The sequence below is a fragment of the Vipera berus genome (genome assembly GCF_964194415.1).
Source record: "Vipera berus genome assembly, chromosome: 2".
NCBI classification, from domain to species: domain Eukaryota; kingdom Metazoa; phylum Chordata; class Lepidosauria; order Squamata; family Viperidae; genus Vipera; species Vipera berus.
In genome coordinates, this window is record NC_138203.1 from 202989951 (window position 1) to 203008216 (window position 18266).

At 37.6% G+C, this 18266-nt stretch overlaps 1 protein-coding gene across 3 annotated transcripts; it reads left to right on the plus strand.

The window, feature by feature from the left end:
* Positions 1–4287: 4287 nt before the first annotated feature.
* Positions 4288–17673, plus strand: SMAD5 (SMAD family member 5). 3 transcript variants are annotated; one of them, XM_081316769.1, is made up of 8 exons: positions 4288–4325; positions 5322–5427; positions 6657–7178; positions 8430–8681; positions 9286–9405; positions 10395–10616; positions 11776–12032; positions 12679–17673. In XM_081316769.1, the coding sequence occupies exons 3-8, from the start codon at positions 6776–6778 to the stop codon at positions 12820–12822; spliced, it is 1398 nt and encodes a 465-aa protein (XP_081172895.1). In that variant the 5' UTR covers positions 4288–4325; positions 5322–5427; positions 6657–6775; the 3' UTR covers positions 12823–17673. The 3 variants fall into 3 exon arrangements, with proteins under 3 accessions (XP_081172895.1, XP_081172896.1, XP_081172894.1); XM_081316770.1 differs by lacking the exon at positions 4288–4325 and having other exon boundaries at positions 5313–5444; XM_081316768.1 differs by lacking the exon at positions 4288–4325 and having other exon boundaries at positions 5313–5427.
* The last annotated feature ends 593 nt before the right edge of the window (positions 17674–18266 follow it).

The following is an 18266-nucleotide window of genomic DNA, read 5'->3' on the forward strand; positions in this document are numbered from 1 at the left end:
GTGTACTTGAGAAATTTGATGGTACTTTTGGCCAGAGTCCTGCCTTTTTTTGTTTTAATTTAGTCCAATCTATGAGTCATAACCCTGCAGTCTTTATAGCATCTTACTGGTTTTTGGCTCAAAAAATGGAACTAGCACAGATTGGCTAGTTTCAGGGGGCATGCAGATGGGATTTTTCACATTTTTAAACTGCCCATCTCCCTCAAAGAGGGACTCTTAGTGGTTGTACTATAAAACATTAAACTATAAAAGAGTATATAAAAGTTAATATTTTAAAACTAAAAATTTACAAGGAGGCAAGGATAATTTAATGCTGTTAGAATAAGTTAAAAGTTGAAGGAAGGCCTCTCAGGGTTCAGTCAGCCCCAAGGTTGTGTGTTCCTCTGCGTTCACCAAGCAAGGTCTCAGAGCCGTGTTTTAATTCCTTTTCAGAAGGCCAGGAGAAGGGGGGGCTCACCTCTGAGGCGCAGAATGTACCACAGGGTAGGGGCAATGGCAGAAATGGCTCTTTTCCTAGTCCCTGCCATGGCTAAGTAAGATGGTTCTTAAATGAGTTGTGCCAGATTTTATGCCCTTTTCCACCACAGTTGTTAAGCAAATTACTGCAGTTATTAAGTGAATCATGCAGTCTTTCAGTGAGTCCAGCTTTCCTCATTGACTTTGCTTGTCGGAAGCTGGCTGGGAAAGTCATATAGGGCAATGACATGACCTTGGGATGCTGCAACCATCATTAATATATCATAAATACATGTAATACACGTATCCAACGTTTGATCGCATGATTGCGGGGATGCTGCAACAATTATAAGTGTGAGGATCGGTTGTAACTTAAAAATTTTTTAGGGCCATTATAATTTTGAATATTTGCTAAATGAATGGATGTAAATTGAGAACTGCTTCTATTTGGCAATGGTGGTATGGAAGAGACTTTACTTCTCCATCATCATTCCTTATGTCACAATGTATTCACTAGGGTTTCTTTTGCATTGTTTTTATTTTTAGAGGTCCTTGACAAAATAACGTATTTTTCTGTGTATAAGATGCTATTTTTTCCTGCAAACACCTTGTTCAAAAATCAGGTGCGTCATATACAAGTGCAGCATCTTATATGCAGAAAAATAATGGTAACCTCCGCAGCCCATGACATGCCTGTGTGGGTTGCCGTGCCACCTGGTGCAGGTGTCAAGCCCCTGTAGGCTTCCCACTAACGGGAGGGGGGAAGGGGCAAGATCGTCAGCTGGCCGAACTTCCGGATTTGCCGGCTTAGCTGTTCGGCACTCCGCCAAACAGCTGATCGGTGCAGAGAAACTCGCATGCCAGACCGTCTTATACAAGGGTGTATCTTATAGACAGAAAAACACGGTAATTTTCTAAAATTGAACTAGCTTAAATAAAAACATTTTACTGATTTTTTTCTCATTATAAGGATGCATCCAAATCATTAGCTGCCAAAATCTATCCTATTATTCCTACTACTGCAATCTAATCTTCTAATCTTGAGGAGCGGGTTTGCTTATGTAACTACCATCACCCTAGAGCAAGACGGATCACAGAGAACAGTTTGGAATTCTGGCTGCAAGGTGGCAGATTCTTTGGCAGCCCATGGAGTTTCACCCAGTCACTGAGGGGTCAAGGTATGTGTTCCTCTTCACAATTACCTCATTAGTACTGATACCATCAACCACACCAACAGCAAGATATGTGCTACCAAACTTTGTAGATACTGTTTCCATATCAGGTAGGATATAGGAGGGAGAACGGAGAAAGCAGGTAGCAAATGACAACTGGCTTGTAACTTCTGGACATCGTCAAACACCGAACCATCATGTGCTGTTGCAGGAGTCTGCAGGAACCTGATGGAGTTTTTCCAGATTCCAGCAGAAAAGATGCCCTGGCTAGGATGCATCTTGGGGCCTACTATAAAAGTGTAAATGTAGCAAAGAACTGACACTGCTTAAACTACACACCCAGACAACTTGTCATCAATAGGTTCTGTACAGAAGAAACTTGGTCAGTTGTGTTATCTGGAATATCAACCAAGCTTTGATGTACACGTATTAGCCTGACTTGTGGTTTTGTTAAAAAAACCTATCAAGTAATTTAAGCAACAGTTGTAACATCAAGTAATAATAAATAAAACACAATTCTAATTATCTACATTCCTTTTATAGCAAAGAACTTCACAAATACCCTATCATAGGCACGCAAAAGTAATTTATTTTGGCCTTCATTTGGTTCTATTATAATATACAGTATATGTGAAGAGCCTTGGTGGAGCAGTGGGCTAATGCCTCCTTAAGTAACACCAGCTGCCTGCAATTAGTGCAGGTTCGCATCCCACCAGGCTCAAGGTTGACTCAGCCTTCCATCCTTCCGAGGTAGGTAAAATGAGGACCCAGATTGTTGGGGGCAATTAAGCTGACTTTGTAATAATGCCGCTTGGGGGTGTGTGAAAGTCCTAATAAGCAGGCATATACATAGAATGAAGGCTACTGCTAAGCTTGTAAGCCGCCCTGAGTCTTCGGAGAAGGGCGGGATATAAATGGAATTAAAATTAAAAAAATAAATAAATAAAAATAAAGCATAATAATTTTAAATTGTCAGAAAAACTGAGTGAAAATTGAATTCAAAAACATTTATACAAAATAGATTTCTCAACAGTAAATGTGAAAGTTTTGAATTGTCGATGCAACACTTTTGAATTGTCAAAACTATTGGTACTGTGCATCTGTAAGTGTAGTGAAGATCCTGGATTTTGTGGCTTCCATACATTCTGGCAGAAATTTCCGCAAAGAGCCTGCAACATCCAGTGCAAAAGTTGTACATTCGTCAATATACGTCCTGCTATTGATGACGCTCAACTTGGACATCACTGTAGTAGATTTGAAGCTGCTCCCAGCATAGGGTGGCAAGGCTGTCTAGTATCTCATTCCCTCCCATCTTCTTCCTCCTCTTTCTTGATTGAGGGACTAGTCTAGTGCCTTTATTGATGACACTGTGGATGCACTGGTTGATGCTTCATCATCACAATCACTGCTATGCAGTGAGAAGACACTTGAGTCCCTGGACAGGAGGTGTGATGTGGATGAGATGACCTTTGTATTCAAGGTTTGCTCTACAGGATCTGGAATGACATCCTCAGGCTGCAGTGATATAATTTGTGAAAATGATTGTCTGAACAGATACATGATTACATGCATAGCCTTTAAACGCACCAATGAAACTAGCACGAAGTTCACACTAGATTAAGAAAAATTCAATAATATGGTGTTGTTTGCCTATGCATATCTGGGTCATAACAAGAGGTGATTATTGTTGATCCCAAAGCTCCACGTGTGAAGGAGTGTGTTGTGGGTCAAAAGAAACTATGTGGCCAGTTTTTTACATATACAGTATAACAATGGTCTGGGATATAGTTTTCCTATCTCAGGTGCAGCGTAGGTTGAAATTGGTCTGGGTTCCCCGATGTTTTATAAATCCTTCCAACCAGGACAGCATTACATACATATTGGGCAGAAATTCTCTGTCCTCTGGGCCCAGGGTCCCTGCTCTTTGATTTCATTTATTTTTAAGCTTGACAAACTTGTCTCCCAGTTGCTTCCACTTTTCTTTGCAGCTGTCTTGAGTCTTCCTCCGAAGCTCTTCTAATTTCTCTCCCTGAAACTGCATTTAACGTTCGAGTTTTTAATCCCTTGCTTACATCGTGCAAATTTTTATACCTCCTAACTTCGTTGGCAAGTCTCTCCCTTAGGGAGTAGAAGTATCTGAACCCGAGAAATATCCTGAGCCGCTAAGCTGCAATGAAATCACTTAGGACAGGGGTAGGCAACCTCGGCTCTTTTATGACTCATGGACTTCAACTCCCAGAATTCCTGAGCCAGCTATGCTGGCTCAGGAATTCTGGGATTTGAAGTCCATGAGTCATAAAAGAGCCGAGGTTGCCTACCCCTGACTTAGGAGGATGCCGGGTAGCCGCTTAGCCAGGCCAAAGGCTAGGAACAAAACGCAAGTTACGCAGCGAACGCAAGACGCGGCGTAAGAGCGACCAATAGAACAGGCCTGCACTCCTCCGCTCCCCCTCCCATTCCCCCAGAGCCCGAGCGTACGCTCCCTCCCACTTTCCTTCCTTCCGCAAATCACAGGCTTCTGGCGCTTGAATGACGCCCAAGCTCAACCAGCCGCGTTTCGCCTTTGGGCCTGTCACGTGAGCCCTGGCTTCGACTGACATGCCCGACTCCGCCCCTTTCTCCCTCCTCGGAGGCTCTGTCGGTTCCCCTGCCCGGGGTTGCCGCTTCCCTCTTCGGCCGCCGGCCGCGCGTCAGGCGGTAGGTTAACCCGTTGGAAAAGCCGGGGGGAGGGAGGGAGGGGGGGGCGAAGGAGGGCGCCCTTCGCGTCTTTACTGGGTGAGGAAGTGGCGGCGGGAATCGTTCTCCGCCCGGCCCGCCTTTTGCAAGCCAGCGCCGCTGGGGGTAGAGCGAGCGTCCGCATCGCGCGAGGCGCTTCCTCGCTTTGGAAGCCAGGGTGGGGGGGGGCTCTTCGTAGCAAAACTTCTCCTGCCCCCCCTCCCCTCCCCTCCCCTCCACGAAACTCTGCGGCGGGCCAGAGCGGCCGCCAGGACTGGAGCCCGAGGTGTCCCGGTTTGGGCCTGGCCCAGGCTTGCGGGCATTCTGACACGGATCGATGTTTGCAGAAGGTGCTTTTAAAGCAGGGGTCTTCAAACTTGGCCCTTTTATGACTTGTGGACTTCAACTCCCAGAATTCCTCAGCCAGCGTATGCTGGCTGAGGAATTCTGGGAGTTGAAGTCCACAAGTCATAAAAGGGCCAAGTTTGAAGACCCCTGTTTTAAAGCACTAGCCTTGCAAGGCCGCGCAACCTGCCTTTTTTTTGGCCGTCCTCGATCAGCAGCTGATGGGGGGTAATATCTTTTGGCGGCCCAGTGGGGTTCTTATCCCAAAAATGCAAGCGAGCTCAGTCTCCCCTTCTCGCTGGTTGGCCGTTAAGCGGGAAACTTTTAATTCGTTGTTTGCAGGTCTCTTCAGGCATGTAAGTATTTGTACTCTTGTAGGTTTGGGACCCGGATTAAGCAGCCTTTTGGAGGAGAACGGCCCTTTGTTGCCTCTTGGGCAGCAGCACATACAGATCTAAACTTCTGAGTGAGGAAATGCGCTTTGTCAGCTTAACCCTATTATGATAATGTAGAGTGTACCCAGTCAGCACCTGTGGCATCCTGATAGTTTCCTAGCAAAAGGAGTGAAGAAACGCCTCTGATGGCTGCTGTTGGATTGTTCTCTATGTGCTTTTTCTTGTTTTTGTCGTCCAGCCTTTCCTCACCCCATCCAGAGAGATGCCGAATGCAGATGGTAAAAAACTGTTGCCTGTCTTTGCTCCTGCGGCCTGCCGCTGTCTTCTCACAACTGAAAAAACAGGTAGCTGTGATTGCCAGGCACGTTTTCCTACAACCTTATTAAGAAGCACCATCTTTTGAGAACTAGCAAGGCGAGGAAGGAGCTTTCCTTCCCTTTTAATACCTCATGTTTCATGGACTGAAAATGCAGTGGGGTGGGCTAGCTGTTTTGACTTGCTGTAGTTTATCAGAAACCCCATAGACAATATTTGGCAGTTTCTTTGGCAGAAACGGAACTGACTTGTTATTGACATCCTTTCTCTTTGTTTAGTGCTACTTTTTGCCAGCTGCCTATTGTCTATGTCTGTACTTGTTGAGTATTCTTCAGGGATTTTATGAGGTCTTATCAACATGTTGCCACAGCACATTAGTTCCGTTTGTCATCCTTACGCCTTTTTATTTTTTTAAAGAGAGTTGCAGATGGACCTTGTTAGTAACAAAAAATGGGCTGTTTGTAACTCATTCCTGTCCTGAAGCAATCTGGCTTGACACTCTTGGGGTCTTGAGCCATGTTCCCTAACAAGGGGCTTCACTGGTTCCTTTGCCAGAGAATGCTCACTTTTCTACTGCTGCTTGCACCATTGATCATTCACTGCTCTATTCCTTTAAATGAAATCCACACAGTTGTTGTCTCTTCAAAAGACATAGATTCTCTTTTTATGACAACACCAATTTCAGGATGAGTTAACAGAAAGGAGTAGTAGGAGTAAAACCTCAGAAACCTGTAGTGGTTTCTCAAAACTGGAACTGTATTACAGAATCTCTTGTGTACAGAGTGCCTAATTGCTATCAATTTTTAATCACCAGAGTGTTTCCAGCACCTAATTGCTATTGTTTAGACAGCTCAGAAATCACCAGAGTATTTCCACTGATGTCTTAATAGATGCACATCTTCTCTTAAGATATACCATGCATTTCAGTAACAGTTCATGTTAAAATAAATGTCATCTTTTCATGTATCTTTACAAAAAAATCCAAGCTTTTCCCCCTGTTTAACCAAATGATTAGGCTTTGTGAATGATAGAAGGAGTTTGGCTCAAGGGACTTCCTTTGTTAATGCCACCAACTGTTTTCTCTTTTAAGTGTTATCCCCATGGCATGAAAATTGGTTCAGATTAAAAGGCTGTTAATAATATGCATCATGTTTGATTTCAATTTAATGAGGTTTAAAATTACCCAATTATTATCTGTGTTTGCTTTTATTTCTCTGGTAAACTGGCATTAACTGATGTTCTGTAATTTTTCTTATAGGTCTAAGAAAAATCACTTTTTTGGATTAAAAATAATTTAGCCACTGCTGCAGTTGCAGAGATATTTTTGTGTTTGAGAATCAGCAGTTTTGTTCTAAAAATTGCTTTAAAACGTGTCAAATGACCTCAATGGCCAGTCTGTTCTCGTTTACTAGCCCAGCTGTAAAACGCTTGTTGGGCTGGAAACAAGGTGATGAAGAAGAAAAATGGGCAGAAAAAGCAGTCGATGCTTTAGTAAAAAAACTAAAGAAGAAAAAAGGAGCCATGGAGGAACTGGAAAAGGCACTAAGTAGTCCTGGACAACCCAGCAAATGTGTTACAATTCCTCGTTCATTAGATGGGCGACTTCAAGTATCACACCGCAAAGGCCTTCCCCACGTGATTTACTGCCGTGTGTGGCGTTGGCCTGATTTGCAGAGTCATCATGAGCTGAAGCCATTGGACATTTGTGAATTTCCTTTTGGATCTAAACAGAAAGAAGTTTGTATCAATCCATATCATTACAAAAGGGTGGAGAGCCCAGGTGTGTCTCAATGCCTTTACCCATGAAAAAATAGTTGACTTGTTGAGGAGCAGCATATTGAAAATGAGAGGGCCAAATTGGTACATGGGAATTGCATCTGAGAACATTGATACTTTGTAGACCAGAATCACACATTACATCAACCCTTGGTTTGCTTTTACCATAATTTGTTGAGCATCCCTTAGTGGCCAGGTTCATAGATGATAGAGCTATCCTATAAACCATAGTCTACAAACCATGCTAATACAGTCATTGCTTTAAACCAAAACATAACCCCATAATGGCATAATGAGATATATGAATCCTGCTTTTGATTGTTTTCTCCCTGAACTTTATGTATTTGAAACTACTATTTCCCTGAAAATAAGCCCAAACTGGAAAATAAGCCCTAGCATGATTTTTCAGGATGCTCTTAATGTAAGCCCTCCCCTCAAAATAAGCCCCAGATAAGATCATCAGCCAGACTGACGCATTTAGTACTGTATTTCCCTGAAAATAAGACCTAATTGGAAAATAAGCCCTAATGTGTCTTGGAGCAATAATTAATATAAGACCCGGTCTTATTTTCGGGGAAACACGGTATTGGTGATAAGCAATATCAATTGATTTGATTATTGTTAAATAAGAATTTTTCATGATAATACTTTAGTTTTTCTCAGTAATCAACACATAAAGTAATTTATGTATTGATTATTGAAAAAAAGAAAATCTTTTACATGTTCTGTTATTTAACATCACAGTTGTTCAGTCATCTTGTGCAATTGTCTTAGTTAATGCAGAAAAGCTTTATGTTGCATTAGAGTTCTGTACAAAGTTAGTTCAATTGCAAATAGATTGGTCACTGATAATGTTCATGGGTTTGCAAGTTTTCAAATCCAAGAATGTCAGTGGGGAACTTGGATAGATTTTTTTTTAAAAAAAGGGGAATGTCCAGGGCAAAACCTTGTGATTCAGTTTAAATATTAGTAGACATAATTCTCATGCAGTGAGAATGATTTTCACTTTTGTTAAATTAAAAGTTATAATTGAGCCACAAGTTCAAGAGGAAATTTGGGGGCTCAAGACTATGGAGCAACATATGGCCTTGGCCATCAAGTTGTACATTCCAGTAGTAACTTTTCCAAGTGGGGAAACAATACGTTTCTGCCATATGTTTCTGTCTTTGCATTTTTACTCCTCAAGAGCTAATTATGATATGTCTAAATCTTCCAACACTATTTTAATATGTTCTCTTTTTCTTTTCTTTTTCAGTTTTACCTCCTGTCTTGGTGCCAAGGCACAGTGAATTTAACCCACAGCATAGCCTTTTGGTTCAGTTTAGAAACTTAACTCACAACGAACCACATATGCCACACAATGCTACCTTTCCAGATTCATTCCAGCAGCCCAACAGCACTCCATTTCCCATGTCTCCCAATAGTCCATACCCACCATCTCCAGGCAGCAGTACCTATCCAAATTCTCCAGCTAGTTCTGGACCATCTAGCCCATTTCAGCTACCAGGTAAGAACTATTTCTATGGCAAACATTGAAAAGTAGAACTTGTATTATAAAACCAGAGGGAATTAGAATTACATATAGGTTATGCTATATTTGTACTCATGTTGATTAAATAGACATTGATTGGGAGATAGAAACAAAAAGATATAAAGGAGAGGGAGAAAAGGTAGAGGTTCCGAGAATAAATCGAAAGCAGAAAATAATAGCAATAACAATAACTGTGTAGTAAAATAAGTTCAAAATTAGAACATCTTATAGCTAATCCTAAAATGACTTTTGAGTTGGAGCTCAGTATCAAGGAAACAGCTTCCAGGTTAATATATCAGTCAGAGAAGATGGTAGCGCTTCTTTCTAATTCCAAGAAAATGAAATGGAGCTTCAACTAGATGAAGCAAGATAGATTGTGACATAAACGACTTGCAGAGGAAGAGAATAAAAAAAAACCAATCGAGAATGAAGAGAACATTTTCTATCTTGTTAGATTCCGAAAATGGAAGAGGCAGAAGATGACAGAAAAGACAAGTAGTGATTATAGTTGAAAAAACCCTCATAGTTCAAGGTAAATGTACTAGTACTGCTCAAATATTCATTTTTTTTTCATTTGTAGCTGATACACCACCACCTGCATATATGCCTCCTGAAGACCAAATGGGTCAAGATACTTCACAGTCTATGGATACAAGCAATAGTATAATTCCTCAGATAATGCCCAATATTTCAAGCAGAGGTGAGATAAACATGTTAATATTTTGAAACTTTTTGATAATTTTCCAATTACAATCTGAAGGAAGAAGATAAATTATTGCCATACCTTTTATTTTAATTTTGAAGTGCAGAACCTCACACTGTCTTCTGTACATGGGATGAGATTGTTAACATTTAAGAATTTGGTCATTAGAGATACGGAGAGTTTGTTAACTAGAAAGAGGAACATAATGTCATCTGATCAGCATTTTACCTTTTCATCTGAATCATGGGTTCAAAAGGGGTGAGGAAAATACAGACTTGAGGGTATTTTGTTTTAAAATGCAAGTTGCAGTTAAATTTGTATTTACATGGAAGTTAAGGGGTAATTTTGAGGGTTATACACTATTAATTCTCACATATAAGAAGTTGAAACTGCATTCCAGGGCATATATTTCTGTGTTGCAAACTGTTGATAAGAGAAGGTTCAAGGTTATGCCAAGGAGAATAACTAGTTGGAATTTGGAAAATGATAAGATAAAGTGTCTTTCATTTGCTGTAATAGTAGTAGCATAAAATTATTTTTTGATAGAGATGGAACTTTTTTATAGGCCTGTTCTTCAAAAGAGTAGCTAACTTCTGTTGAATGATTCAGCATATATTAAACATGCCAGCTGTGCAAAGTAACATTAATTCTGTATTTATTATTTTTATTTGTAAGTGAAAATCTTTAGAAAAAAAATTCTTACACAATTTGTTATCTAAAAGTATAAGTTCTCTTAAAATGCTTTAAGAAGATTTGCTGTTATTCTTTCAATTATTGCATTTATAGCTCACTAATGAATTCAGGATCTTGGAGTAACATGAGGTTTTTTACAGTCTATAGTCTGCCGTTGATGGTACTATCTGCTGGGAAGATTTTTGCAGGAATATAACAAGTTCTTCAGCAATAAGAAAAATGCATAAATGCTAAATACTGTAGTTAAGCTGTAGATGCTGGAATTATTACAGGTTTTTCATGTTTGTTTGTAGATGTTCATCCTGTGGCCTATGAAGAACCTAAACACTGGTGTTCAATAGTGTATTATGAATTAAACAATCGTGTTGGGGAGGCTTTTCATGCGTCTTCTACCAGTATCTTAGTAGATGGATTTACAGATCCTTCTAACAACAAAAACAGATTCTGCTTAGGCTTGCTGTCCAATGTTAATCGTAACTCAACAATTGAGAACACTCGGAGACACATTGGAAAAGGTAATCCTGAAGTATGCTTATATGATTGTAAATAGGCTGGGCTTGCAGTATGGATAAATTAAATGTGCTTATACAGTTTTGAGTAATATTATGCCACATGGAAAAATGTTTTAAATCTGAACATTTCAGTTTGAAAACAAATGCCAGCTTGATATTTTAGCAACTTTTTAAATGAAACCTTGTATCAAAAATATTGTATTAAAGAGTTTTGTCACTGAAGATTTAGTGGTAAACAAATAGTTAATTATTTTCTAATCTCCTGTACGTGGTGTACATGTTTGGACTATTTGTAGAGATATCATGATTCTGTCATCACAAGTTGTACTGAAAATAAAACAAGAGGTGAAGGAGAGAGTGATAGCTAAACATGACAGGTTTTCTTTCTGGTTTGAATTTGGAAAAGACAAATCAAGGAAAAAGCGGGTGATAGAATTACACAGTCCCTAAAATATCCTTGAATAGTATTGTGGTACAAAGAGTGATTTGGCAGAATATAGCCCAATTCAAGGTATTTTCCAATTCTTGAAAAATCGGTTTGTAGTCTTTAGGTGCTTCTGTATTTAGCTTTGCATGTAGAATTTTAGGAAGCAGCTTTGTTAATGTCAGCTGGTTTGTTACCTGCAACTGTTCCCGATGAGAGCAGACTTGCCATAGTGAGATACCCCTTGATTTTATATTGGATTTTATTGCAATGCACTTTCCTTGGGAATATCTGTAAAAAGCTTTTCAAAAGAACGTTGGATAGCAGTGAGCAATAACGGATGCTAACTGGCAGTACTCTATAAATACTTGTTCTACAAGGCATGCAAGTTCTTTCCAGATACAATTCAGTGTTGGTGATGACTTAAAATCCTAAAGCCCATCTCCATACCAGCTTGCCTGCACATTAAGCCCAATTGATGAGGCAAGAAAAAAGGAGTATATCATTTATTTATTGAATAATTCTATCATGTATTGAGTGAAGGAAGATGAGGACATCTAGTGGTTAAGATATTTGGTGTTTGAAATGATACTCTTGACATATTTAAACAACTGGAAACAGTTGGAATCCTTTCAAATAGAAATTTGGCTGGAGTTCCTAACAGCTGAAAGGAAGAGGCTATAATCATTTTTGCAAGTTAACTGTGTTAAATATTTGGGATTTTTCTCCTCTCCCTAGGCGTTCATCTGTACTATGTTGGTGGGGAAGTCTATGCGGAATGCCTGAGCGACAGCAGCATATTTGTACAAAGTAGGAATTGTAATTATCATCACGGATTTCACCCTACAACTGTATGCAAGATTCCCAGTGGCTGTAGTCTTAAAATTTTTAACAATCAGGAATTTGCTCAGCTTCTAGCTCAATCAGTCAATCATGGATTTGAGGCAGTATATGAGCTCACCAAAATGTGCACAATTCGAATGAGTTTTGTAAAGGTAAGTTGTGGCATATTTGTTATTTACTGTATTGTGTGTGTTTGGAATATATCTGGAATGTATTAAGTATGACTGCAATTTTAACATAACAGATTTTACTTTACTGTATTTAATTAGCAAATCTTCAGAATTAATTCAGCATTTCAGATTTATTATTCTTTGTTTTTGTGAATAGCTTATAAGGGTGTATAGATAGTTGGATATATGCCATTCCACTTTATTCATTTCCAGGATGAAATAAGGATGAAGATTACCTTCTTCTTTCTATTGACCTAATAAATAGTAGTATTTCCTCTCCCACACAAGAAAAGTGGGGTCATAATCAATACCTATTTAGGAGATGATTAATCACAATTCCAGTACTATTTGAGTGATCAGTGTTGACTGGGCTTTCTGCCAAGTTATAGTTTTGCAACTCTTATCATGTGTCTATCATTGGTAAAAAGTTTATAAATTGTAGTCCAACAAAACTAGAAGACATTAGATTAGGGATTGATGGTTTAAATGACATGTTTTTGAGTGGAATGAAATAAGCAGAGGCTGACATTCTTCAAGCCAAATCCTTTTTTAAAATAGTTAGTGTTGTATTAATTGTTTGCTTTAGTGTCTAATTCTAATCTAGTTAAATATGTATCATTCTTTATAGGGATGGGGAGCAGAATACCACCGACAAGATGTTACAAGCACCCCATGTTGGATAGAAATCCATCTTCATGGGCCTCTTCAGTGGCTGGATAAAGTACTTACCCAAATGGGCTCCCCACTTAATCCTATTTCTTCTGTTTCATAGTGCCAAAGTATTTCTTCAGCAACCATAATTTTAGTGACCATTTTCTAATTTTCCAGAAGCTTCCAGTGTGGATTCATCATAAGTTAGCTTTCCTTTTCTACAAATGACCAATTCCATTGCTTTTATCATCATTTTCCCTTTCATTTCATATTAAGACTCTTCAATTTGGCGGAAAACTGAAAATACAGAAATTGTTTAATCTGAACTATCCATATTCAAATAACTTTTGATTCCACTGGAAGTATTTTAACGTGTTTTCTGAGGACACATTCTTGAGTGATTTTACAAAATGAATAACACGATCTCATTTGCTAAATATATATAGCTACAATTTACCACCAGTTTTTAATATTACTATATGGTTTTGTGGATGATAAAAATCCACAAAGAGTTAGCTTTATTATACCTAAGATTGCCTTTAGCTTAAATAATAGGACCTCAGTATGTACATGTTGATAAGCACCTGTTACAGATAGTGATAACAAAATGCATTAGAGCAGGTTCTCCTTTAATCAGTAGCAAAGTTGCTTTCATCACAGTTCAATGTTGCCTTCATAATATAGTCCTATACGCAGATCAAAATCCAGGAAGATTCAGATGAATGTGTGTAGGATTGGTGCTTAACAAGATATTTTATCCAGGGTATGCACTTTTTGAGGCAGTCAACATTTATTTGAATACAAAACACTAAAAGTTGTGTATATTACATTGCAAGAATGTGCATTGTGTTTTATATTTTATTTTGCGTTTTGTAGAAAATAGTCTGGAGGCTTCCTAAAAATCTACATTTGTTAATTTTCAATATTTTTTTCCCTTTAAATACTCTGTTTTGGGTAGATTTGAATTTTACCTAATAAGTGTTGTAAAACACTTGTTTTTTATTGCTGGGGAAGCTCATTCTCATGATAATGATTTATGAGAATATTGTCATGTGGGTGACAAAGTTGTATGATGTAAAATAAAGGTTTTTTTTATTGGCAAGGGCTACATTCTTTCAAGAGTAATCTCATGGAAGCTATGCATTAATTTGTGGGTGACATAGCAAATTGTCTCTTTTGCTATCACTCCCCCCCTTTAACATCTTTATCTTTCCTGTCTTCCCTACAATCCCTGTGCAAATGGACTAATTCCTGCTAAAGGTATATATTGAATACATGAAGCACATTTTTAAAATTAAGATGTATACCTCTAGTATACTGTTCATGAACTTTATTCATGCACACAGAATCTCTTGTATAATTTAACAGAAGAGCTGGCAATCTAACATCTGGATCATAAGAGGGCAGTTCGGAAATATACCTCCGTTTGGTTATCAATGAAAGACACTCGCAGATACTGAACTTTTATTACACACATTAGAAAACTACAACGTTGCATTACTTTTTGACATAATTGCCATTCCTTCATAGTAGTTGCTTGGCGCCAACTTGGGCAATGGGGCGTGATCGAAAACATCCCAGTGGAACTGCTTCAAAAGTTCTTGGGTGTGTCTAGCGGTGTGCGGGCAAACATTATTGTAAGCCAACACCATACCGGAAGTGGGGCCATAGAAAATCCCACCAAATGTGAAGATGTCAGAGGAGTACTGCTAGCATGGTTCGACCAATTCAGAAGTCTACTGTGAAATGTTACAAAAACTCAGACGAACCATCCGGTGTGTTAGCTTAAGATAATGCTCACCTGCACACTGCTAGACGCACCCAAGAACTTTTGAAGCAGTTCCTTTGGGATGTTTTTGATCACCCCCCCTCCCCATAGCCCAGATTTGGTGCTGAGTGACTACTACTAAGCAATTTCGAACCTTATAAGACGTTACAAGTGCCTCAATTTGAATGGCGATTATGTCGAAAAGTAATGTAGTTTCTAATGCGTATAATAAAAGTTCTATAACTGCGAGTGTCTGTCATTGATAACCAAACGCAGGTTTATTTCCGAATTGCCCTCGTATTTAGAATTGTTCTGACTAAACCAATGGAAAGGCTTAACAAGTACTGATGAATGGTTTGTCATGGGGATACAGGTGTTTTACCCATTAAGCATTATTTGTCTCCATTCAGGAATACTTTGATTCTTTGGACTAAAGAAACAATATATTAAGAGTCAACAGCTATTACAAGTTAAAGTTTAATTTAATTTTAATTTAATTTAATTTTAATTCCATTTATAGCCCGCCCTTCTTCGAAGACTCAGGGCGGCTTACAAGCTTAGCAGTAGCCTTCATTCTATGTATATGCCTGCTTATTAGGGCTTTCACACACACCCCAAGCGGCATTATTACAAAGTCAGCTTAATTTAAACTGAAATGGAGATGAAATTTCCCTAAATCTGTTTGTCTGATGCTCATCTATGCAACCAGTAATTAATTGAAACTTTGGTTTTAAATATATAATCTTTCCTTGAAATTTCAGTTTTCAATGGTAAATTATTGAAGGCTTTCACTCCTCGAAAAATACTTACACTAATTTCCTTCCTAGGAAATGGAAGGCAGTCTGTCAAGTTGGTAAATTTTTTTAAGTTATAATATTTATTTTGCCCCTTCACTGCTAGCAATTAAAAGGGATCTTCTTACACCAAATTGTGAAGTTTGTTATGGATTCTATCCAAACTATCTGAGCTCAAAAAAGAATCTTAGCCAGTGTGACTAAGCCAGTGACTGCTTTACACTCTATAGGTGGTTGTATCCTTCAATCTCGATACTTCAGCACCTCGTGTATTAAAATAATCAAGAACATATGCAGATCCATAGTATATGTTGATACAATGCAGATATCTTTTACCCAGTTTTGACTGAAAGTTTTACATGCTTATTTTAATATGATATTTGGTTAAGTTTGGTAATTTTAGAATTTTGTATGGAGAAAATGTCTTACAGAAGTAACTTATGATAGATTTAAAATGTATAAAATGAGGGAGAATAAAGTAGATAGGGAGGACCCATCCTGAGTCAAATCAAAGGTCTCTCCTGCTTGTATTCTTAAAACAACCTAACATTAAAAGGCAGGTTGTTCTTTTGTTTTGTTTTTACTTAAGGTATGTAGTCACTACAATTAGTGCCATTGGTGACCTTTTAGAATTTTTCTAAATTCCAGCCAAATTACCAACTATTTCTAATTGTGAATTTCATACTTTTATCTTCCTTTTATGTTGATCTTTTCTGATTCAACTTCAGTTCATGACCTCATATTCTATTAAGAAAAGGTTTGGTACAGTGATCAGAAGTGCTAGACAAAGTGGCAATATTAGCATATTGACAGTTTAATTTTCTGTTCACTTTGTAATATGTCCAGGATGGAAATTTATTTTTCAAAGTAGTGCATATTGAGTTGTCATTTTTTTATTTGGGATAGCCATTGCAATTCCAAGAGCCTTTTCCAGACTTAATTATTCCCAACTCACAAGATGTGATAATTATATCAAGGCACTTCTTAAGTTAAATGAGTGTGTATTTGGAGTCCCTGAATTGAATACAAGTTCCTCAGTTTTTGAGAAATTTGTAGTTAATATGGGAAAATATAAAATATGAGACTAAAATTTAGGCTTGTTTGCAATGTAAAAGAAAATTAAGTGGCCATGTGGCAAGCAGATTAGCACTGTTTCCATTTAAATATTTGTAATCTTGTTTGATAATTGTTGCATTTCAATAATCCTGCTATACACTGGTATTTGAAATACCACTTGTGTATTCTATGATAATGTCTTCAAAGACTAGTTCTAAATTCTAGAAAAATGTTTTAATAATTTTAGTTATTTAAAACAGTTAACAGTTTTAAACTTATGATTCCTGACCAGAGAAGGTACAATTTGTAATGCATGGTGGTTTTATCTTAAGAATGTAAGAATAGAGCACTGTAAAATTAAGGCCTTTTTTGCCCATCTATAGGAATCAATTAGATGATTGTATTAGTCTATAAGCAGGATAGATCAATTTCCCTTTGCTATAATTCTCTATTGTCTTATCATTTAGAGCTATGCTATATAAGTAACATGGTTAGCAACTGTTAATCTTGTATGTAATCATTTTGTCTGATCTTTTTTAAAGCCATCTAAATTGCTGTATAAAAGAATATCATTAGATCATGATAGTGTGTTCCATGGAAACCGGGTGGAAAAAAATGTACCCTTCATATTTGGCCTTTGACTCATGTTGAGAGAGAAATAGAATGACAAAGGTTCTTCAAGGATAAAGAATAAACTTGTGTACGTGTTGTGAGAAAAGATGTTTTTGAAAACAGGTTAAAATTTGAAAATTCATCTTATAAAGCTCCATTATATGTATTACTAGTTTCTGCTGAAGTTTTTTTTAAAAAAACAGCTTACTCCAGAGTTACTTGCTTTGAACAGGAAAAGTAGAGACACTGTTTTACTTATTTTAAGCAGCTGCTTTTATTGAATACTCTTGTTAGTTAAGGTTGGAATTCCCTGGGAGTTTTGGGCAGTTTTTTTCTAGTTAAATGAATGGGAACTATAAAGAGTGGTATATGAGTGAGAGACAACAACAGAGAATCGTAAATGTTTTTGGATTGCAGTTGATTTTGCTATAAATCAGTAATCCAGGTACTAACATCTAATAATACCTTCTAGTAAAGAGATAAAAACTCATTTGTTTAGAATCTGGATAAAAGGCCCTTTTTATTGCTGAAGCCATTTATATATCATAAGTTCCAGAAAAAAATGGACTTTTTGATGTATTTTGAGTTGTGGGCATGCCATTTCAACCAATTATTGCCATCAGAATATATATGGTATTCTTGTAGCAAATGTATATTTTTGGAGTGTATTACAGCAATAAGTTAATATTTGATTTTCCCTTATTTCTCTGCTGGGACAAATGTATTAAACACTATTGCAACACTCTTGTCTTTTCTGGTATATCTTACATTTCCCTTCCAGTGATTTGGAGTTTTATATACACAATTTGGGTTTTTCATTTTTTGTTGGTAGCTTTTGTTTAAACGATAGCTATAGTCAGAAGGCAATCAGTGTTAAATTTAGGTCTATAACCAGTGAAGGTAACTTGGCTTTACAATAAACCAGTAATTATTGTCTTTCCATGATAATACAGAATAGAACACTTTATTTGGCCAAGTGTGATTAGATACACAAGACATTTGTCTCTGGTGCACAGCTCTCAGTAGACATGCAAAGCAGCAGAGTAATAATAATACCAATAAGAGGTTTTAGTGAAGATAAGGATAATAGTAATACTAAGCTATAGAACATGGGTTCTATAAATAGATTAGACATATATAAGAATAAAACTAAATGTATGTTCAGATTTAATCCAAATGACAATCTAATTGTTTAAGTTACTATTTGAGTAAAACTGGATATTTTCATTTCTTTTTGTACTATGTAATTAATATAGGAATCTCTCAGCCATTTTTACTGTATAAGAGATGAGGCAATTCTCCATGAGCAGTTATCTGAGATGCATCTATGCTAAA

Coding starts and splice junctions, on each gene's coding strand:
- SMAD5 (XM_081316769.1), top strand. CDS start 6,776: ATGACCTCAATGGCCAGTCTGTTCTCGTTTACTAGCCCAGCTGTAAAA. Junction 10,617..11,775: donor TCGGAGACACATTGGAAAAG/GTAATCCTGAAG, acceptor TCCTCTCCCTAG/GCGTTCATCTGTACTATGTT. Junction 12,033..12,678: donor TTCGAATGAGTTTTGTAAAG/GTAAGTTGTGGC, acceptor CATTCTTTATAG/GGATGGGGAGCAGAATACCA.